This window comes from Nycticebus coucang, chromosome 16 (genome assembly GCF_027406575.1).
Source record: "Nycticebus coucang isolate mNycCou1 chromosome 16, mNycCou1.pri, whole genome shotgun sequence".
NCBI lineage: Eukaryota > Metazoa > Chordata > Mammalia > Primates > Lorisidae > Nycticebus > Nycticebus coucang.
The window spans coordinates 316,064-339,031 of record NC_069795.1 but is presented as its reverse complement, the minus strand read 5'-3'; the positions used below and the strand labels follow the sequence as shown (position 1 = coordinate 339,031).

The 22,968-nt window shown below is 44.6% G+C and overlaps 1 protein-coding gene across 2 annotated transcripts in view; it reads left to right on the top strand.

Annotated features, from left to right (window-relative positions):
* The window catches only part of PCNT (pericentrin), a 148,762-nt gene extending 135,484 nt beyond the window's left edge, over positions 1 to 13,278 (top strand). For both annotated transcript variants that reach the window (XM_053564663.1, XM_053564662.1), the window contains 6 exons: positions 6,882 to 7,001; positions 7,659 to 7,891; positions 9,834 to 9,910; positions 11,232 to 11,373; positions 12,053 to 12,180; positions 12,894 to 13,278. In XM_053564663.1, coding sequence (XP_053420638.1) covers positions 6,882 to 7,001; positions 7,659 to 7,891; positions 9,834 to 9,910; positions 11,232 to 11,373; positions 12,053 to 12,180; positions 12,894 to 12,937 — 744 coding nt within the window. In that variant the 3' untranslated portion in view covers positions 12,938 to 13,278. The remainder of the gene's footprint in view (positions 1 to 6,881; positions 7,002 to 7,658; positions 7,892 to 9,833; positions 9,911 to 11,231; positions 11,374 to 12,052; positions 12,181 to 12,893) is intronic.
* Positions 13,279 to 22,968: the final 9,690 nt, after the last annotated feature.

Below are 22,968 nucleotides of genomic sequence, written 5' to 3'. Positions count from 1 at the left end.
TAGTCTTTTTTTGTTGTGTCCTTCCCTGGTTTTGGTTCAAAGAAGGAGTTGGAGAGGGTTCCTTCCTTCTCAATGTTTTAGAATAAGTTCTACAATATAGGTATTAGCTCTTTGAAGTTTTAGTAGAATTCTGATGTGAAACTGGTCCAGGAGTTTTTATTTATATGCTTTTTCATAGTTGTTACAGTTTTTATACTTGACATTTGCCTGTTCAAGAGTTCTGTTTCTTTCTGGTTGAGTTTAGGAAGGTGGTGTGATTCCTGGAATTGGTCCATTTCCTCCATGTTTTCAAATTTCTGGGCATAGAGATTTTTGTAGTAATCAGATCATTGTTTGTATCTCTGTAGTATCTGTTATTTCCCCTTCGTCATTTCTGACTGAGCTTAATAGAGATCTTTCTTTTCTGTTTCTAGTTAATCTAGTCAAAGGTTTATTCATTTTATGAATTTTTTTCAAAGCCCCCTCCCATTGTTCTTCTGAATGGTTTTTTTGCTCTCAATTTCATTTAGCTCTGATCTAATTTTGGTTATTTCTTTTCTTCTACTAGGTTTGGAATTAGATTGCTCTTTCTTTTCTAGTTCCTTTTTTTTTTTTTTTTTTGTAGAGACAGAGTTTCACTTTATTGCCCTTGGTGGAGTGCCGTGGCATCACACAGCTCACAGCAACCTCCAACTTCTGGGCTTAGGCAATTCTCCTGCCTCAGCCTCCCGAGTAGCTGGGACTACAGGCACCTGCCACAACGCCCGGCTATTTTTTTGTTGTAGTTTGGCCGGGGCTGGGTTTGAACCCGCCACCCTCGGCATATGGGGCCAGCACCCTGCTCACTGAGCCACAGGCGCCGCCCTCTTTTCTAGTTCCTTGAGATGATTCATTAGGCTACTGATGTGTGCTCTTTCTATTTTCTAGATGGGGGCATTTAATGCAATAAATTTCCCTTTAGGTCTGTCTTTGCAGTATCCCACAGGGTTTTTGTATTTTGTTTTTTGTTTGTTTTTTTTTTTTTTTGAGACAGAATCTCACTATGTTGCACTTGGTAGAGTGCTGTGGCATCACAGCTCACAGCAACTTCAAACTTCAAACTCTTGGGCTTAAGCGATTCTCTTGCCTCAGCCTCCCAAGTAGGTGGGACTACAGGCACCTGCTACAAAGCCCGGCTATTTTTGTTGTTGTTGTTGTTGTTGCAGTCATCATTGTTGTTTAGCTGACCCAGGCTGGGTTTGAACCTGCCAGCCTTGGGGTATGTGGTTGGTGCTGTAATCACTGTGCTACTGGAGCTATAACCATCCCACAGGTTTTTTTTGTTTGTTTGTTTTTGATCGGGGTTAGGTTTGAACCCAACTCCAGCATATGGGACTGGAGCCCTACTCCTTTGAGCCACAGGCGCCACCATCCCATAGGTTTTGATAGCTTGTGGCTTCATTGACATTTTGTTCAAGGATGTATGGGGATGTATGTTTCTATTGGAATTGAATTCTACTTTAATTCCATTGTGGTCCTTAAAGATACAAGGTATAATTTGTATTCTTTTGAATTTGTTGAGGTTTGATTTGTGTCCTAGGATATGATGGACCTTGGAGAACAATCCATGAGCTGATGAGAAGAATATATATTCAGAATTATTGGGGTGGAATGTTCTGTATATGATTGTTAAACCCATTTGTTCTAGAGGTGTGTTTAAGTTCATTGTTTCTTTGTTTAGTTTGCCCTTGGAGGATCTATCTAGTAGATAGGTAGTTTCTGTGGTGTTGCAGTATATTATATTGCTCAGATCAGTTAAGGTTCATTTTATATATCTGGGAGGATTTACATTGTATGTATAAATATTTAGGATTGAAATGTCTTGTTGTGGGCGGCGCCTGTGGCTCAGTGAGTAGGGTGCCGGCCCCATATGCCGAGGGTGGCGGGTTCAAACCCAGCCCCGGCCAAACTGCAACAAAAAAATAGCCAGGCCTTGTGGCGGGCGCCTGTAGTCCCAGCTGCTCGGGAGGCTGAGGCAAGAGAATCACGTAAGCCCAAGAGTTAGAGGTTGCTGTAAGCCGTGTGACGCCATGGCACTCTACCCGAGGGCGGTACAGTGAGACTGTCTCTACAAAAAAAAAAAAAAAAAGAAATGTCTTGTTGTATTGTTGTTCCCTTGACCAGTATACATACAGTGTCTATCTTTGTCTTTCCTAACTTTTTGTTGCTTTAAAGCCAATTGTATCTGCAAATAAGATTGCGTCTCGTGCTTTCTTTCCATTTGCCTGAAATATTGTTTCCCAACCCTTCACCCTGAGTGTTGTTTTATCCTGAGATGTATTTCCTGAAGACTGCATATAGTTGGCTTCTGCTTTTTTTATCCAGTCAGCCAGCCTATATCTCTTCAGTGGGGAATTCAAACTGTTAACATTTATTGAGATGATTGATAATTATGGTGGAGTTCTGTTCATCTTGTTTGTGGAGGTCTATTGTCTAATTTTATCATTTGGGCCATTGTGGAAGCTAGGCTTTCTCCTTTGGTTTCTGGGTGTCTTTACTTTGCTGGTGGTCCATCGTAATTGTCTGTGAGTCATACAGATCTGAATACTTCCTGTACAGGTGGTCTTACAGTGCCAAATTTCTTCAATGTGTGCTTTTCAGTACAAGATGTGCTTTCTCTGCTGAAGGTTATTTTGTTTGAGAAGATTGAAGGTGGGAGCCCACTGTCTTCTGGCTTACAAAGTTTCAGCTGAGAGGCCAGCTGTCATCCTGCTGGTTTTACCCTTGTAGGTCAAATACTGTTTATGCCTGGCTGCTTACAGGACTTGCTCTTTCATTTTGACTTTGACCAGGTTAATTACTATGCGCCTAGGAGATGCTTTGGTTGAACTGATTCAACCCCAAGGTTCTATATCCATCTAGCAGTTGAATATCTGGATCCTTGATGATGCTTGGAGATGCTTTGGTTGAACTGATTCAACCCCAAGGTTCTATATCCATCTAGCAGTTGAATATCTGGATCCTTGATGATGCTTGGGAGGTTTTCAGTTACGATGTCAATAACTAGAGCTTCCAAGCCATTAGGACTCTCTTCTCCTTCGAGGATACCTATAATTCATATGTTTGTATGCTTTGTGTAGTCCCATAGTTTTCTAAGATGTTGTTCTGCTTTTACTTTTTTTTTTTAATTTTTAATTTCCACTTGCTTCTTCATTCTTCTTCATTTGAAGCACTCTTTTTTTTTTTTTTTTTTTTTTGTTCATTTTTTTCTTCCTCTGGCGATGCTCTTTCCCATTGCCTCCCCAGTAGCCGGGATTACAGATGCCCACCACAACGTCCAGCTATTTTTGATGTTGGTAGAGACAGGGTCTTACACTGGCTCACTGCTGCTCATACTGGTCTCAAACCTCTGAGCTCAGTCAGTCTACCTGCCTTGGCCTCCCACAATGCTGGGACTACAGGTGTGAGCCACCACGTCCGGCCTGCTTTTACTTTTTTAATTTTTTTTGAGATAGTCTCACTTTGTCACCTTCATTAGATTGCTGTGGTGTCATAGCTCAAAGCAACCTCAAGCTCTTGGGCTCAAGCAGTCCTCTTGCTCAGCCTCCCAAGTACCTGGGACTACAGGTACCCGCCACAAAGCCCAGCTATTTTTAGAGACAGGGTCTCGCACTTGCTCAGGTTGGTTTCTAACTCCTGAGCTCAAGCAATCCAACTGTCTCAGCCTCCTAGAGTGCTAGGATTACAGATGTGAGCCACCATGCCTGGCTTGCTTTTACTGTATTCTTTTCTGCCTCTTTAAATAAATGAGTGAGCTCAAGAGCTTTATCTTTAAGCTCTGAGATTATTTCTTTTTATTTTATTTCTTTTATCTTTTTTTTTAGAGGTAGAGTCTCATTTTGTCACCCTTGGTAGAGTGCTGTGGCATCACAGCTCACAGCAACCCCCAGCTCTTGGGCTTAGGCGATTCTCTTGTCTCAACCTCCCGAGTAGCTAGGACTACAGGTGCCCACCACAACGCCTGGCTATTTTTTTGTTGCAATTTGGCCAAGGCTGGGTTCGAACCCATCACCCTCGGTATATATATGGGGCTGGCACCCTACTCACTGAGCCACAGGCACTGCCCACTCTGAGATTATTTCTTCTCTGTGGTTTAATCATTGTCCAAACTTTCAAAACTATGTTTTGAAATTCTCTGAATGACTCATTCAATTCTTTAAGCTCCATTATATCCTTTCTAATTTTGTTCTGATCCTTGGAGATGTTGTCTTTCATTAAATTATTTGGTCAATTTTTGAATTTACTTTTGTTGATTTTCTACTTTTTCTTCAATGCCATCCATAATCTGAAATCCGTTTCTGATATTTCCACAATTTCTTTATAGTTGAGATCTTCTGTGGTACCTACATTGTGATCCCTTGGAAGAGCTGATCTGTTCTGATTCTTCATGTTGCCAGTGATTTTTTTTTTTTAATTTTTAGCTTGCTTGTTCATTCTTCGTTTGAAGTACTCTTTCTTTTCTGTTCGTTTTCTTCTTCCTCTGGCGGTGCTCTTTCCCATTGCCTCCCCAGTAGCCGGGATTACAGACGCCCACCACAACATCTGGCTGTTTTTGATGTTGTTAGTAGAGATGAGGTCTTACCCTGGCTCACACTGGTCTCGAACCTCTTGAGCTCAGACACTCCACCCACCTCGGCCTCCCACAGTGCTGGGACTATAGGCGTGAGCCACCATGCCCAGTTGCCAGTGATTTTTTTTGTTAGTTTCTCTTCCCATATGATTTCTTCCTCATTTTCTGCCTCTATTTACTTTTCTCTCTTCCTCCTTCCCTTTGATATTTTTTGCTTTAGGTCCTTGAGGTTAAAATGGCTTTTGATAGCTGCCTCTCTCCTGGGGGCTATGCAACCCAGTTTGCTGCCCCATAGGTGCCTTGCAGCCCATCTTAATTTTTTATTTTTTGTAGAGACAGAGTCTCACTATGTCGCCCTCCTTAGAGTGCCATGACATCACATGACTCACAGCAACCTCCAGCTCTTGGGCTTACGCGATTCTCTTGCCTCAGCCTCCTGAGCAGTTGGGACTACAGGCGTCCACCACAATACCCGGCTATTTTTTTGTTGCAGTTTGGCCGGGGCCGGGTTTGAACCCACTACCCTTGCTATATGGGGCCAGCGCCCTACTCACTGAGCCACAGGCACTGCCCCATCTTGATTTTTTAAATTGGGATTACATTAAACCTATAGTTCAATGAGTAGAGAATGCGTATAAAACAGTGCAGTCTCTTTGAAAAAGAGTCTGAAAGTTCCTCAGAAGTTTAAACATGGAATTACTATATTTTGCAGCAATTCTATTTCTAGTTATTTTTTCTTTTCTTTCTTCCTTTTTTTTTTTTGAGACAGAATCTCACTTTGTCACCCTTGGTAGAGTGCCCTGGCGTCATAGCTCACAGCAACCTCAAACTTTTGGGCTCAAGTGATTCTCTTGCCTCAGCCTCCCAAGAGTGGGAGGTGAGATTACAGGTACTGGCCACAACGCCCAGCTATTTTTTGAGTGGGGGTCTCGCTCTTGCTCAGGCTGGTCTTCAACTGGTGAGCTCAGGCAATCCACCCGCCTCGGCCTCCCAGAGTGCTAGGATTACAGGTGTGAACCACCGTGCTCAACCATACTTCTGGGTATTTTTTGCAAGAGAAATTAAAATATATGTTCACATAAAAACTTGTTTGCAGATTTTCATGCACTATTATTCATAATAGCCCCAAAGTGGAAATAGTCCAAATGTCTATCAGTTGATGAATGGATAAAGATTGGGACAATTAGCTCTCAGTATTCTTTTTTTCTTTTTTTAAGACAGAGTCTCAAGCTGTCGCCCTGGGTTGAGTACTGTGGTGTCACAGCTCATAGCAACCTCAAACTCTTGGACTTAAGTGATTCTCTTGCCTTAGCCTCCCAAATTGCTGGGACTATGGGCACCCGCCACAAAACCTGGCTACTTTTCTTTTTGCCATTGTTGTTTTAGCTGGCCCCGGGCTGGGTTCAAACCTGTCAGCCTCGGTGTATGTGGCCAGTGCCCTACTGACTGAGCTACGGGCGCTGCCTGAGCTCTCAGTATTCTTCTGCTCCATATCCACAGAGTCAACCAATCCCAATCAGAAATATTTTTTAATAAACCAATGAAAATTATACAACAAAAGGCTGAAATGGGTGGATCACTTGAGCTCAGAAGTTCAAGACCAGGCTTAGCTAGAGTGACACCCGATCTTTCAAAGGTAGCCAGGCATTGTGGTGGGTAGTTCCAGCTACTTGGGAGTCTGAGGTAAAAGGATTGCTTGAGCCCAAGAGTTTGAGGTTGCTGTGAGTTATGATGCCATGACACTGATGAAGGCGACAAAGTGAGACTCTGTCTCAAGAAAAAAAAAAAAGATATAACGGTAAAAAAGTACAAATTTAAAAAGTACAAAATAAAAAATAAAAATTACAGAGAATATGAGTGTGTTTAAAGCTTAAGGCCTTGAAATTGGGGTTATCTTACAAATATTTATTTTCATACTTCTTTAGTACATATGGGTAGCAGTCACTCCCATAGATGTTAATGATCTGACTTATTACACCACATGACACCTTGGACACTACTGCAGAAGTACTAGAGGGGAGTGCTGTGGTTCTCGTGCACTATCTGTGTGGTTGTGCAGCCTCCCCTGGGTCCTGGCATCTGGGAGAGATGTACCCCATCCCCTTGCAAACCAGCTGACCCCCCCACTATGGCTAGCTTCCCCTTGGAATGAGGGAACAGCCATGGAAGAAATGAGCCTGTGAGGTGGGGTAGGGAGTCCTCGCCTCCTGTCTTACCTGCTGTTGGTCATTTTTCTCAAGATGGTCTATTCTGAGAACACTCTGTAGATGTTTCTGGCTGTGGCTTGTTACAGAGGTCGGACAGGTCTGCGTGGAAGCAAGACGGGACGGTGCTGCAGAGCTCACCACAGCACTCAGACCCAAGGCGGCCTCCACCAGCTGCAAGCATGGAAGCAAACAGCTGCAATGTCAAAGTAAGACCCAGCCTAACCCAGCGTCAAGGGTATAGAGTGTTGTAGGTGCGTCTAAAAAACCTTGGATTCGTTAATTGCTGAGTGTAGCTGCCCACATGTGTACCGCACGCTGGCTGGTTCCAGCAGCTCTGGTACTATAGAAGGAAGAGGTTGGATTTGAAACTTGGTGCAGTTGCAGTGTGGGAACACCAACTTTCTCTGCTTACACGCTGAGGGGAATGCTTTGAGTCAGCAAGTAACAGCCTCTACAGCCCAAGGGGACCCTGGACCATTGCTTGGCTGGTCATGGATTGTGACAGTGTGGAACCAGCTATGGGCTCCTCTTGAGGGGAAAAAGGCCTTTTAGGATTTAGCTCTGTATAGTCTCCTGGTTTAACACACCCTCTTGCCATACCCAGTTTGGACCTCACTGAGGTGTGTATATCAGTGATGGTACTGCAGAGAGGAGTTTGTGGTTTTAGATTTTGTCTGATAAGCACAAATCCATTATGTGTTGTTTCTGACTACAGATAATGTACGAGGCTGACTTCTATGACAAGATGCTGAGGGAAAAACCAACCTGTTCTTTGTAAAGAGCAACAAAAGCATCTTGCTTTTGACAGCAAGATGTGTTTGTTTCCTCTGATTGCATTTTACTATTTTTTTGTTGTTCTTTAGGTGGAAAAATTATATCTGCGTTATTTGAGGGCAGAGAGTTTTAGGAAAGCTCTGATTTATCAAAAGAAGTATCTTTTACTGTTGATCGGTGGATTCCAGGACTCTGAACAAGAAACTCTCTCTATGATTGCTCATTTGGGAGTATTTCCTTCCAAACCAGATAAGAAAATTACCTCATCTCGTCCTTTTACAAAGTTTCGCACGGCCGTCAGGGTGGTCATTGCAGTGTTAAGGTAAGTGCCACTACACCAGTCTGTGAGTTCTGTCTCTTGTCTATGCGAACAAACAGCACACTGCAGGGTTTTTAGGTAGTTTTATTCTTTGAAACTCCATAGTCTCTTTTAAGAGAAATGGTATTTGAGGTCTTAAAGAAAATACAAGTGACTCTTTTTTTTTTTTTTTTTTTTTGTAGAGACAGAGTCTCACTGTACCGCCCTCGGGTAGAGTGCCGTGGCATCACACGGCTCACAGCAACCTCTTAACTCTTGGGCTTACGCGATTCTCTTGCCTCAGCCTCCCGAGCAGCTGGGACTACAGGCGCCCGCCACAACGCCCGGCTTATTTTTTGGTTGCAGTTTGGCCGGGGCTGGGTTTGAACCCCCACTCTCGGCATATGGGGCTGGCGCCCTACTCACTGAGCCACAGGCGCCGCCCAATACAGGTGACTCTTATCTTTAAGAAGTCATGTTGTATGAATTTTCACCATCTAATACCAAAGATTTAAGGCTACCTTTTTATTACAGGGGAATGTCTTGCCTTTTAATGGGTTTCATGTCAGGACTCTTTGTGAGAACAGGCACATTTGAGGAAGTTTAAAATTGCATTTCATGTTATAAATTTCAGTTTCCTATATTTTAGTCAGATCTATGTTATATAAGAGGAGGCCAGGTGCATAAAAATTCACAATTCACTGAGGGCTGTCGGCACCAAGCCTGCAAATGTGGCCATGAGGCATTGAGGACCCCACTGCCGAGGCCAGGCCCTCCTTCCTTACCTCTCCTCATGGCGCTCTCAGGCCTTGACCTGCCTGGAGTGTCTGTGCCCTGAGCTTTGCCCACTGTGTCCTCCTTGGGGAGGATTGCTCACTGTCTCCAGGCATTATTTCCACAAGATGTCATTTTGGAGCACAAGAAGGCTGCTCCCTGGTGTTCCTGGGAAAGTCATTTCATTTTATAGTTTTAAAATTTGGTAAATTTCTAAAAATGTTTGTCTCACTAAGAATTGTGCAGCTGTATCTGCTCCCTGATGCAGAGGTGCCAGGAAGGAGGGGACACAGCAGAGAGCAGCTCAGTGTCCTGCTCCTTTCAGAGGCTGGCTGAACTAGTCTAGTTGTCCAGTCCAGTGGACCAGGCAGACATGGGGAGTAGGGGGCTGCCCTCTCAGCCTTCTCTAGCCTCAAGGCACTCAGAATTCTCTCACCTGAGTTCTCCTGACCACAGGGCCATTTGTCATTTCTCTGTCCACTGACCCTCTGTCCATCCCATATTTGTGGGAAGATCACTGTGGACTAGAAGTGTTTTAAATGCTAAATGCGGGAAGGTAGGCTGGCCCAAACCCTGCCTTTAGGTTCTTCCTGTCAAGGAACTCTCCCAGTGTCCCTGTGAGGGGCTGCCCAGGGCAGCTGAACCTTAGGGTCCTAGAGAGTCTTGTCTGGAGGAATCTATGGTGTCCGCCATGCTATGGAGGGTGTTTGGCACCCTGTACGTGGCCTGCATAGCCTTTGTAACCACACTGTTCCTGCTTACCACTGGGCTGGCTCCCACGGGGGCCAGTGCCTCTGTGTCCTGAGTTTGTCAAGTGGTGTTAGGGAGGGGAGGATCCTGAAAACTGGGTCAGAGGGCCACCTAGTTCCCACTCATGGGGTTGAAGACTGATTTTGAACCAGAGCCAGAATTCCAAGCTGTGCCATGACAGGTACCTGGGAGGACTAGGTGGTGGCCCACAGTGGGGCCAAGGCACTGGGGCACAGGAAGTTTAGCACACTGCCAGGAATACAGCAAGTTGTCCATGTGTGCACCTAGCTCAGCAGCCCCAAGTTGACTGACCCAGATGACACTGAGTTTGCATCCCCAATAGGAACTTCCAAATTCTGGATGCTTGGCCACAGTGCAATTTTTATTACTGTTTTGCTCTCATTTTAAAGGCTTTGTTTCTTTTTTTTTTTTTTTTAAACAGATTACGTTTTTTGGTTAAGAAATGGCAAGAAGTAGATCGAAGAGGAGCTCTAGCACAAGGCAAAGCCCCCCGTCCAGGTGGGACCTCAGCTACTGCTAGTAACTGTGTTTCACAAGTCTCTCTTCCTGCTTGTAGCGTTCTCATTAGAGTTTGGGGCACTGTGCAGCATTCAGTGGGACTGTAATAAAGCACAGCCAAAAAGTTAATGAATTCAGGCAGTGCAATCGCCACAACTGTGAGATGGGAGAGAACATGGTAAGATCACACTTCCCAGTACATGTGAGTGAACAAGGTGGCTCAGAGGAGCACACCAACCACCAAAAGATATGGAAATGCTAAGTGTGCCAATTCCTTAATAATTAGTGATTAGTAAAATGATTTTCTCTCAAGTTAGCTGGAGCTCATTGCACACGCCTCCTCTTTCCTTTTGGAGTCCTGCTGCCTATTTTTGGCTCACATGGTTCTTGTGTGTGATGTTTTTCTGCACGTACAGCTGGCTGTGCTGGGGGTTGAGGCACCAGCCCTAGGGAGGATGTTCCAGTGGACCCTCACCCACATCTCTGGGAACAGCAGGGTGAAGGTGCACAGAGAGCACCCTCCCCACTCAGTACAGGGATGCGAGCAAGTCACAATTGACTGCCACAGGGACTTGGGCTTTCCTGGCAGTGCCACATCAGTTTTGACTTTTGTACTTTAATAGTTATTTCTTGAAATTAAAATGCTTTGATTCAGCCTTCAGGCCTTCAGGCCTTCAGGCATTTGCCCTGCCAAGTTATGCCTGATGGTCTCCAGGGTTTCTGCCTCCACCCAGCTCCTATCAGAGGTGGCAGAGGCAGGACTCACCCCTAGTGTCCTCCTGAGCTCCCCCATAGGCTGCCCGCATGGATGCCAGGCACTTACAGCCTATAGCAGTGAAATGCAAGTGTTCAAAACTCAGGTTTCTTGTAAAGCTTTTTGAAATACAGTATAATTTTGGTACTTTACAAATGTTTGTAAGTTGCCGTGAAGATTTCTTTTTTTTTTTTTTTTTTTTGAGACAGAGCCTCAAGCTGTCACCCTGGGTAGAGGGGCCGTGGCGTCACAGCTCATAGCAACCTCTAGCTCCTAGGCTTAAGCGATTCTCTTTCCTCAGCCTCCCAAGTAGCTGGGACTGTAGGCGCCCGCCACAACACCTGGCTATTTTTTTGGTTGTAGTTGTTGGCAGGCCCGGGCTGGATTCGAACCCACCAGCTCTGGTGTATGTGGCTGATGCTCTAGCCGCTTGAGCTATAGGTGCCGAACCTGCCATGAAGACTTTTAAAAGCTTACTGAGTTTTAAATTTTGATAGATGGACCTTTCTTCTATAATGTGTTTATTTTTTTTCCTAATCCCTTTGTTGTTAAATAACTCTGGGGGAGGACCCCGAGCGCCTCGGCAGCAGCGTTCTCCACCTGAATCTAGGGAGTCACCGCCAACCCGGGACATGTCTTCAGGCCATGCCAGAGACCCTGCCCTTGGCCATGGACCTGCAACAGCAGCCTCCCAAAGTAGGAGGGGGAGGTCAGTTGTAAAGCTTTTTCACCTCTACTGGTTGAGCTCCCTCCAGCTTAGGTGATTCTGCTATCTTTGGTCCAGCCCAGAGCAGGCAGGAAACACACCAGTGTGAGTCCGTGACAGCCTGGAACAGTGCTTCTCAACCTGTGGGTCGCGACCCACAGGAACTGTATTAAAGGGCCACGGCATTAGGAAGTTTGAGAACCACTGGCCTAGAAGGTTAGCCCTGTTCAGGGGAGGGTAAGGATCATCTGTCCGGGATTTGTTGCCCCAGGGCCCAGTGTGGAGATACTTATTGAAAGAGTAAATGGTGGGGAACAGCCTTTTTTCTGCAGGATGTTGTAAAATAATATACAATAGTTTTTACTCATTTTAACTTTGGGACATTGTATAGAAGTTGATTTTCGAAGCAACTTTTATACAGTATGTCTATATACCACTTTGTATAAAAAAGCCTTACTTTTTTCTTGTGTGTTAAGAAAGAGCTGAAGAAAATAGCCCTAGAATCAGCCACCACCACATGCTTCTGGCCTGGGAGAGCCCAGAGGTCCCTTCACACACACTTACCATGGTTAAGTTCATGTTTAGCCCTCACTTTGTTTTTTTTCTTTTCCACGGTTAAGTTCAAGTTTGGTTTTTCTTTTATTTTTTTCTTTTCCCCCTTGGTATGGTGGTTTGCTTGAAGATCCGCTCGGTCCCCAAATTCAAGATTAGAAAGATCTCTGACTGCTTCTGAAGATCCAGAACATTCCTTGACAGAATATATTCACCACTTAGAAATGATCCAGCAAAGACTGGGGGGGTCATCACCAGGTAATGAAAGTCCTTCTCTGACTGTTTATTAAAGTATTAGGAATGGACTCTAGAAAGGTAGAATATGTCAAAATACTGCTAGTATTCAGTATAGTAACTGTTGTTAGTTTGGGTCTTAGGAATTGGGGGTCACTAATAGGATTAGAATAAAGACTGTAAATGAAGGAGCCTCAGGCGAAGCCGACAGACACTCTGAGCAGCAGGTGTGGAGTCAGCATGACTTGGTCACTGCTGGGACCTCTCTGTTCTTTCTCTTACTGATGGGGAACATAATTTGCCTGGTGGTTCTTAAAGATCATAATTTAAACCACTGTATATTTTTAATTTTTAATTTTATTTATTTGTTGTTTTGAGACAGAGTCTCAAGCTGTTGCCCTGGGTAGAGTGCCATAGCTCACAGGAACCTCCAATTCTTGGGCTCAAGTGATCTGCTTGCCTTAGTTTTCCTATTTTAGTAGAGATGGGGGTCTCACTTTTGCCCAGGCTGGTTAAACTTGTGAGCTCAAGCTATCCCCTTTCCTGGGCCTCCCAGAGTGCTAGGATTACAGACATGAGCAGCCGCTCCTGGCCACTGTATATTTTTTAAAACACAATTTCTATTTTTTCCAAAATTAACATGAACTCAGTGATAGTGTTTCAAAATTGTGCAATTCTATTTAAAAGAAGTATGAAGCCTTATAACAAATTGCCATCTCATTTTTATTTATATTTAGATTTCACTTCAAAGAAATCCTGCCACCGGAAGATTAAACAGTGAATAAAATCTTACGGCTCTTACCTGGGACAGTTCTATTAGAGGAAACGATTTATTTTTCCCTTTTCTTCACGTGCCGTGATGCCAGCCCCTGGGTACTGTTGGTTCAGTGTTCCCACCTGTGTACGCTGCAAAGTGGAGCATGTCTGTGTAATCTCAGTCTGTTAGTTCTGGACTTCACAGGGTCACATGTGGCCCCAAGCCACATGCATGGGGCTGTCCTGTAGCACCTCTTGGCAGATCCACCCTGCCAGCCTCTGAGGATGGTAAACAGAGAATGGCTTCCTATCATTTATTTTCTTAAAGTGTACAGATGGAAACTTTGTTTAAAAACAAAAACAAAACATACACAAATAAAACCAAAAAGAAGGAATAAATGTAAGCACTGTTTCTTTTGAGAAGAGCTCTTGTGCTGTTTTTAGGTTTACCCAGTTTGCTTTACTCTTTGGCAAAACAAAACAGAATTTATGTTAAACTCCTGTAAAGGAAAACCTTTGGTGGAATTCAAAGCATCCTTCCCTTAGTAAAGACAAATAGCCACTTGCGAGTTGCTTAATCTTACTTGGTTTCCTTTCTTTTCTTATACATATTTTTATATGTGTGTGTGTGTGTTTTTTTTGGACTTGGTTGCTCTTGGTAGACTGCTGTGGTGTCATCGCTCACAACAACCTCAAACTCTTGGGCTAAAGCAATCCTCTTGCCTCAGTTTTTCATTTTTAGTAGAGATGGGGTCTCACTCTTGCTCAGGTTGGTCTTGCACTCCTGAGCTCAAGCTATCCACCCACCTTGGCCTCTTAGAGTACTAGGATTATAGGCATGAGCCACCATACCTGGCCTCTTTTCTTAAAATTTTGACATGCTGCCACTATTTATCTGCTTCTCATAACTGTGGGGGTGTGTGTGTGTGTGTGTGTGTTTTTAAAGACAGAGCCTCAAGCTATTGCCCTGGGTAGAGTGCCATGGCATCACAGCTCACAGCAACCTCAAACTCCTGGGCTTAAGCAATTCTCTTGCCTCAGCCTTTCAAGTAGCTGGGACTACAGGCACCCACCACAACACCTGGCTATTTTTTGGTGGTAGTTGTCATTGTTTGTCAGGCCCAGGCTGGATTCGAACCTGCCAGCTCTGGTGTATGTGGCTGGTACCTTAGCTACTTGAGCTACAGGTGCCACTAGTATTTTGTATTTTAATCACACTGATTTGTACCATGTGGTAACATCTAGCCAAGGATCTTTTATCCAAAAAATGTACTATATGAATATAGTTGTAAGTATCTCAACTCACAAGTAAGTGTATTTTTGGGAACTTCGAACAGGGTGTTTATTTGAACATTTTTATTCTTCTAGGTTTAGGTCTTAACATAAAACAATTTTTTCTAAATCATAGCTTGTAACTTGTTTTGGTGATACATTTGACTTTCAGCCTTTAACATTGGTGTAAGTCTGCATTTTCTGAGTAGTAGCCAGCACTACTTATGACTGCTATTTTATGAGTTCCCACTCTCTGCTTAGTGTTGGAGCTGAAAAATGTTTCTTCATTTTCAGCATCCAGAATAGTAATGATTGAAATTTATTATCAAATACTGAATAAATACTCATGTGTTTACACGTGGAGGAATAAATAAATCCTCCTGGATTTATTTATTTATTTCCTGGAGGAAATCTTGAGAAAAGAGTGAAACATGGGATATCCTACAATTAACTGGCTTAGTTTCATCAAAAAAATGTTGTTAATAGAAAAACAAGTGAGAACCCTGTCTTAGGTTAAAAGAAACAAGTAGACACACCAAAAGCAATGCTCAGCATTAGGTTGGTTTCTACATTGAGTGGGGGTAGCTAGAAAGACATTTTGGTGGGTAATTGGGTAAAATTGAATCCATACTGGATAGGCTTTAAAGGAATTAGTGTTAATTTTCTTAGGTGTGATAATGGTTATGTAAGGGAACACTTTTTTTTTTTTTTTTTTTTTTTTTGTAGAGACCGAGTCTCACTTTATGGCCCTCGGTAGAGGGCCGTGGCCTCACACAGCTCACAGCAACCTCTAACTCCTGGGCTTAAGCGATTCTCTTGCCTCAGCCTCCCGAGTAGCTGGGACTACAGGCGCCCGCCACAACGCCCGGCTATTTTTTTTTGGTTGCAGTCTGGCCGGGGCTGGGTTTGAACCCGCCACCCTCGGTATATGGGGCCGGTGCCTTACCGACTGAGCCACAGGCGCCGCCCGGAACACTTCTTTTCTTAGGGATTATATGCTGAATTTAAGGATAGAGGGCCGTACCATAAACAGCTTGCTTTGAGATGAGTCAGTTAAAAAGTATATATACATTCCCACATTTATGTGACTTAAGTAAACATGGTGGCACAGGCATATAGTCCTAGCTCTTTGGAAGGCTGAGGCAGGTGGAACACTTGAGCCCAGGAGTTGGAGGCTGCAGTGAGCTGTGATGATATCACTGCACTCTAGTCTGGGGAACAGAGAGAGAGAGAGAGACCCTATCTCAACAAATAAGCAAGAATTAAATTTAAATCTGGTTCATGGATATATGCCTGTTTAGCATTTGCAAATTTTCGTAAAGATAAAATATGATCAACTAAAGTCCCAGGAATACCTTAATTAACTATTATTATTAGTATTATTATTTTTGAGACAGATTCTCACTTTGTCACCCTGGGTGGAGTACCGTGGCATTATAACTCACAGCAACCTCAAACTCTTGGACTCAAGAGATCCTCTTGCCTCAGTTTTTTTTATTTTTGTTTTTTTTTTTTAATTTTTAGTAGAGATGGGATCTCACTCTTGCTCAGGCTGGTCTTGAATTCCTGAGCTCAAGCAATCCTCCTGCTTTGGCCTCCCAGAGTGTCACAGTTACTGACATGAGCCACCATACCCAAGGAATACCTTAATTGAATACACTGGTGGTCCCCAACCTTTTGGGTACCAGGGACCAGTTTCATGGAAGACAAGTCTTCCACAATGGGAATAGGGGGAGGGGGGATGGTTCAGGTGGTTATGTTGTGTGGCCCTGTTCCCAATAGGCCACAGATGTACCCATCTGCGGCCCTGGGGTTGGGGACTGCAGGAATTCAGATGTTAGCGTCCAGGCTGGGAAACAGAAAGCACAATAGATTTCTAGATAAAGGGAATGTAACACAAGTGTTTGGTTTGGTGATAGAAGAGTGAGATACAGGCTCTATGCCTGTAGCACAGTGGTTATGGCCTCAGCCACATAAACCGAGCCTGGTGGCTTCAAACCTAGCCTGGGCCAGCTAAAAACAACACTGACAACTGCAACAAAGGATAGCCAGGTGTTGTGGTGGGTACCTGTAGTACCAGCTACTTGGGAAGCTGAGGCTAGAGAATCTCTTAAGCCCAAGAGTTTGAGGTTGCTGTGAGCTGTGATGTCACAGCGCTCTACCAAGGACAACATAGTGAGACTGCCTCAAAAAAAAAAAAAAAAACAATAAAGAAGAGTGAGATACAAAGCCTCAAGGGGAGGCAGCCCAAGCCTATCATCTTGGGACTGGGAATCAGTGAAGTCAGGGCTGGGGTCCCTCAATGGGAACTTCCTGGGTCAGAGAGAAAGGGAGAAGTGCCCATCCTCCTAACTTGCCCACAGTGGCAGCACCGGCGGTTCTGAAAGCACACAGGCAGGTGGCCAATAGAGTTTACCCCTTTGGTGCATGGCATCTGCTCTTAACCTTTCTACTCACATTTAATTACCAAAATGTAATTTAACACACTAACCTGATGTGAGGCAAATATTCTTCATAAGGAAGAAGATGCGCAAGTCATCTCCAAAGCCCCTGAGGTTTCTGTGCTCCAGAAACACACAAACTTCAGGCCCGGGTCAGACTGATGAGAAGCAGAGTTAATGCACCACTGATGTGTCATATGGAAGAGGAGGAGACTGAACTCTGGGGACTTTTAATGTTCAGTGTATACATTAAAGTAAAAAACGCTGCACTTCTTATGTCTATAGGTAGTCACGTGGCTCTAGCTGGCATTCATTACCTTCATCCATCATCTAGTCCTTAATTTCTGGCCCCAAACAAGTAGCTTGGCAGGTTAGGGGCCTAAACCTTCCCTCCTGAAAGATGTAGACCTTGTGGTCTTGCCTATATAGGACTTCTCTTCTCATTCTTTTACAACAGAATCTGAAAGTACTACGTACTAAAAGGAGTCCAGTGAAGATACCAGATTACAAATAGATTTTCCTGCCTTCAGTGTGTACCAGTCACCAAATTTCCCCTCATAAACTGGGACCAGTAGCTCCAGCTTGTACCATAACCCTTCTGTTTGCTGGTTCAGATCACATTAATGCTACTTCAAAGGGACCATTGGTGGAAATAACCCTCCCAGAGTTATAGGGATTAATTAGCATATCAGTGAGGGGCCCTTCCTGACTTTAGTACTGGGTTTCCAGGCCAATGTGTTCTGGTTGTTGGAGAAATAGCACCAAGTTCACTCCCAGCACACATCACATCCCATACTGAGGGCCTCGTCCCCTGTCTGCGCCTTGACCGGTGCCAGAGTCCTCTGTACTGAGGTCCTTGTCTATCCTTCATCTAACATCGTCACTGAGCCATCAGTCCTACCCACTCCTCCTTTGAGGGGCTGCTTCTGGATGATGGGACCTCAGGGTAGAGTCAGGGCATTCCAGGGTTATAAGCCTAGTGCCACACTTACTGCCAGTGTTTTGGTTAGAAGAAACGATGAATAAGGGATCTGGGAAGTCCACAAATGAACTTTAGGCAAGAAAAACAAATCCATATCCAGAAGAGGAGTGGATAAGATAAAGGGTCACTGTGGCTGGAGAAGTGCATGGGCATCTGAGTCACTATCACAGCCATTGACTGCTGCTCACCTGCCCTGCCTGAGTCTGTCTCAAAGTGTACCTTTCCAGCCATTCTCTGACACTAGTCGGGCCAATCCAGTTCGGTCACCACCCATCAGCACAGCCCTACAAGGACAGTGTACTCCAATTCTGATACCTTGAGTTAGGATAGACTCTACAGGTGAAAGACTCAGTCCACAATCCTGGCCAGACAACTACAAATGTGGGGAGTTCCTCACCACCTTCCCCTCAGGTTTGATAAGGTGCTGGAATGACTTAGGAAAGCGCTGTATTTGGGATTATTGTTTGTTAAAAGGATGACAGGAATAGTCAAATGGAAGAGATGTGTAGAACAAGAGTAGGGTGGTGGACACAGAGCTTCTGTCCACTCCCCAGGGATGGCACCCTCCCCACACACCCCTGTGTTGTCCAACCCAGACCCTACCATCTTCACTGTTCAAGAGTTTCTATCAAGGTTTTGCTATAATCAGGATTGAGCTTAAATCCAGCGCCCTCTCCCGAGGTCTGGGGGTGAGGGTAGAAGTCCTAACTCTTTTAATTACAATGCTGGTTCCTTTTGTGATGAGCCCCCGTTCTGAAAGGGCCCCATTGGAGTCACCTCATTAGTATAAACTCAGGTATGGCCAGAAGGGACTCATGACAGAACACTATGCATGGGATGCCAAGGGTTTTGGGAACTCTGTGCCAGGAACCAGAGGTAAAGACCAAATCTATTCTACCAGACACGCTATACCTCCTTTGATGATGGGGTACTACTACACCTGCTAACTTGATGGCTTGGTGACCAGGCTGTACCCAGTGCATGAGTTACATATTGACAGGTATCTTGCTGAGGTTTTTTTTTTTTTTGAGACAGAGCCTCAAGCTGTCACCCTAGGTAGAGTACCGTGGCATCACAGCTCACAGCAACCTCCAACTCCTGGGCTCGAGCAATTCTTCTGCCTCTGCCTCCCAAGTAGCTGGGATTACAGGCGCCTGCCACAACGCCCAGCTATTTTTTTTTTTTTTTGGTTGCAGCCATCATTGTTGTTTGGTGGGCCCAGCTGGATTTGAACCCACCAGCTCAGGTGTATGTGGCTGGCACCTTAGCTGCTTGAGCCACAGGTGCCGAGCCTTTTTTTTTTTTTTTTTTTAATTTTGCTTTCAATTTCAACTGGCTTTCACTCAGTTTGAAGTTTTTTCTTCTTTTTTAAAATTTTCTTCCTTTAGCGATTCTCTTGCCCTTTGCCTCCCAAGTAGTTAGGACTCCAGGCGCCCGCCACAACACCCGCTTTTTTTTTTTTTTTGGTAGAGATGGGGTCTCAGTCTGGCTCACTCTGGCTTATGCTGGTCTCTGAGCTCAGGCAATCCACCTGCCTAGGCCTCCCACAGTGCTAGGACTACAGGTGTGAGCCACCGTGCCTGGCTTGAGTCTGTTTTCTGATTGCATATAACAGTATACCTGAAATTGGGTAATTCTTAAAAGGAATGTGTTTTTTACAGTTACGGAGGCTAAGAAATCTAGGATCAAGGGCCTCATCTGGTGAGACCTTCTTGCAGGTGGAGCCTGCAGAGTCCCAAGGGGCACACAGCATCACATGGAGGGTGCTGAGTGTGCTAATGGGATTATTATTTATTAAATGCCAGCTCATGCCTCTTAGGAGGGCACTGGTTTCATTCCCATGATGATCTCCAAATCCAGGATGTTTCAGCTGGGCATGGTGGCTTGTGCTCCCAGCACTCTGGGAGACTTTGGCAGGTGGATTGCTTGAGCTCAGGAGTTCCAGACCAGCCTAAGTAAGAGCGAGACCCTGTCTCTACTAAAAATAGAAAAATTTGCCCAGCATCATGGTGGGTGCCTATAATCTCAGCTACCTGGGAGGCTGAGGTGGGAGGATTGCCTAAACTAAGAGTTTGAGGTTGCTGTGAGATATGATACCACAGCACTCTAGCCTGGGGTAACAGAGCGAGACTTTGTCTCCAAAAAAGAAAAACAACAACAACAACAAAAAAAAAACCTAGAAGTTTCTGGGTCATAAGGCCTGAGTAGCAGGACAGCCTGCACCAAAGCTGCAGTTCTTTCACTATCTACTTTCCACTCAAAACTACCAGCCTATGGGTTTTGGGCTCCTCAGTAAATAGATGAGAGCAGCAGACCTGAGTATGATATATATTGTAAGCAAAATCCAAACAAGACAAGTCTTGAACCTTTCTTGGTTGTAGGCAGTGCAAGGTACTTGTCTTTCACTTTCGAGAAGACATGGTGGTATTTCAAGGACTACTCAAGTCCTAGAAACATTGCCAAAGTGTAGGCCCAAGTTTTCATGGGGTTTCTCTCTCCATCTAGTGTACTTACTACTTTCTGCTCAGTAGGACCAATTACTATCTAACATAATGGATCAAAATAATACTGTGTCTAAACAAAGATCCTAAAACAGTAAGGATGTACTGCTCTACCTGCTGAAATTGAAATTTATCATTTTTTGCTAATTAGTATTAGGAACAATGTGATAAAGAAGCCTGAATATAAACCTTTTATGATTATACCTGGGATAGGTACCTCATAGAGATGCTCTCAAACCATCAGTACCACTTTTACTGCTTCTGGGCCCACACCAAGAGTTTGATTACAGCACTGCCCAGATAAGTAGTGTTTACTGGGATGAAACAGGCTCTCCAACAAGCCATACAATTGGAGTGTTTGTAAACATTAGCATTCCAGTTATACTAGAAATATTACAGTATATATAAAACTGCCTGGACAGATTTAGAACGTATAGGTAAGTGAATGATCCAGGTGAGTAGTCAGACTAGTAATGCTGCTTTGTATGCTTCACTGTTTCTCCCTCAGTCTATGTCTGTGGTCTCAGGAAGCTCCCTATGACCAGCTGACAGAAGAGGAAAAAGCATAGTTTATTCTACAGATGAATCTTCACAATATGCTGGCATCAGCCAGAAATAGACAGTTGTTGTACTACAACCTAATTTTGGGGTGGATTGTGTAAGTTGGTGGAACTTGGCGTGGGCCATCTGATGTGGAACAAGAGATGACCCAAGTTACTGATCTACAAGTATTCATGGGCAGGGGTTATCAAACATCCAGCTGGTCAATGGCAGAAAAAAGATTGCAAAGATTGGTTTCAAAGAAGTCTTCAGGACAAGTAGACTTTCAGAGCAGACTGACTGAAGATGTGTGGTTCCATATACTTGCCTACTATGGGACATCCAGTGTAGAAATGAAATTTGATGGATAAGATGACATATCCTCTGGATGTTAGCCTCTTTCTTTGGCCAACACTGTGCTGAGTACTCACCTGTGAATCAAGCTCAAGTGGCAATAGTGGCAGGGAATGAGGACATTGATTGAGCAATATAGATTTCCCTTCACCATGACTTCACTGGTTTCCCCAATTCTGTGCCTGAACTGTCAGTAGCAGAAGCCAATGCTGAGACCTTGATATGGTGACCTGGTGCCTCCAAGGACTGGACATGGAGGCCTCATTGCCCTCATTGCACTGGCTAACCCCAATGTTCATGGACTTACAGGACAATTTGTTTGTTGCTATAGCTGTGCACCACACTACCTCTTAGCAGTTGGGAGTACAGGAGTGAGCTTACACTCACTCAGAGTTCACCAACCTTCACGTATCTCATCAGCCAGAAGCAACTGCCTTGCCAGCTGGAGGGCTTCTGTAGCGGCTTGAAAATCCTATCCTTTTTTTTGTGTTTGTTTTTGTTTTTGCAGTTTTTCGCCAGGGCTGGGTTTGAACCCGCCACCTCTGGCATATGGGGCCAGAACCCTACTCCTTTGAGCCACAGGCGCTGCCCTGAAAATCCTATCTTAAAAGCCTGAGGTGATGTTTTATGGCATATGCCTTATACTATTAACACATGTATCATGCCTCCCTACAGCCAGACTGCATACATTTGGGAACTAAGAAGCAGACCCTGTCACTATGTACAAGTTGGATACTTTGGGTTTTGTGCCTTTGTTTTTGAAACAGAGTCTCATTTTTGTTGCCCTTGGTAAAGTGCTGTGGTGTCATAGCTCACAGCAACCTCAAACTCTTGGGCTTGAGTGATCTTCCTTCCTCAGCCTACCAAGTAGCCAGGAGTACAGGCACCCGCCACAACACCCAGCCAGTTTTAGAGACAGGGTCTGGCTCTTGCTTAGGCTGGTATTGAACTCCTAAGCTTAAGCAATCTATCCGCCTTGGCCTCCCAGAGAGTTGGGATTACTGGTGTGAGCTACTGCTCCTGGGCCCATTTTTTGTTTGTTTTTTGAGAGTCTCACTCTGTCACCCTGGGGTGGAATGCAGTGGCAACATCACAGCTCACTGCAACCCCAAACTTCTGGGCTCAAAGTGATCCTTCTGCCTCTGCCTCCTGAGTAGCTGGGACTATAGGTGCCTGCCACAACACCCAGCTAGTTTTTTTGTTTCTAGGAGGGACAGGGTCTTGCTCAGTCTGGTCCTGAACTTTTTTTCTTTTTTGCAGTTTTTGGCCAGGGCTGGGTTTGAACCTGCCACCTCTGGCATATGGGGCCGGTGCCCTACTCCTTTGAGCCACAGGCACCAACCGTGGTCCCGAACTCTTGAACTCAAGGGATCCCCCTGCCTCAGCCTTTCAGAGTGCTCAGATTACAGGTGTGAGCCACTGCACCCAGTTGGATTCTTTGGTTTTTTAATTACAGTTGGGCAAAGGAATATTAAGATGCACATGTATTGATCACCTGGGTCCCATACATAACACCCATGCTGTGTAATGAATGTGACCACAGCCCTACTTCCTCCACTGCTAAGACTGTCATGATGGTGGCTCTATTCTCTGCCTGCTGGCCTGGATGCAAGGACCCCATACTTCCAGGCATCCATAGTTTGCAGTCCAAAGAAACAATTGTGTTCCCTGATAAGTGTCCTACTTAGGGACTAGGACCTCTCAACCTTGCAGAGTCTGCACTTGGGAAGACAGGAAGCAGCATTCCCTAGTGGATCATTCTGAGTGATGGTAAGTGGGGACCTCTTGCTTCCCCTACCTCTTGCTTTGCAGAATCATGTATCCTTCCTATTGGGAACACAGTGCCATACAAAAGTCTTGGTTTAATGCATGCTAGAGAATGGCCTCTCATCTTTACAGTTCAGCTGTGCTTTAACATGCTGTCCCAGAGCTCTACCAGGCAGGGGATCCCATAGACACTACACTT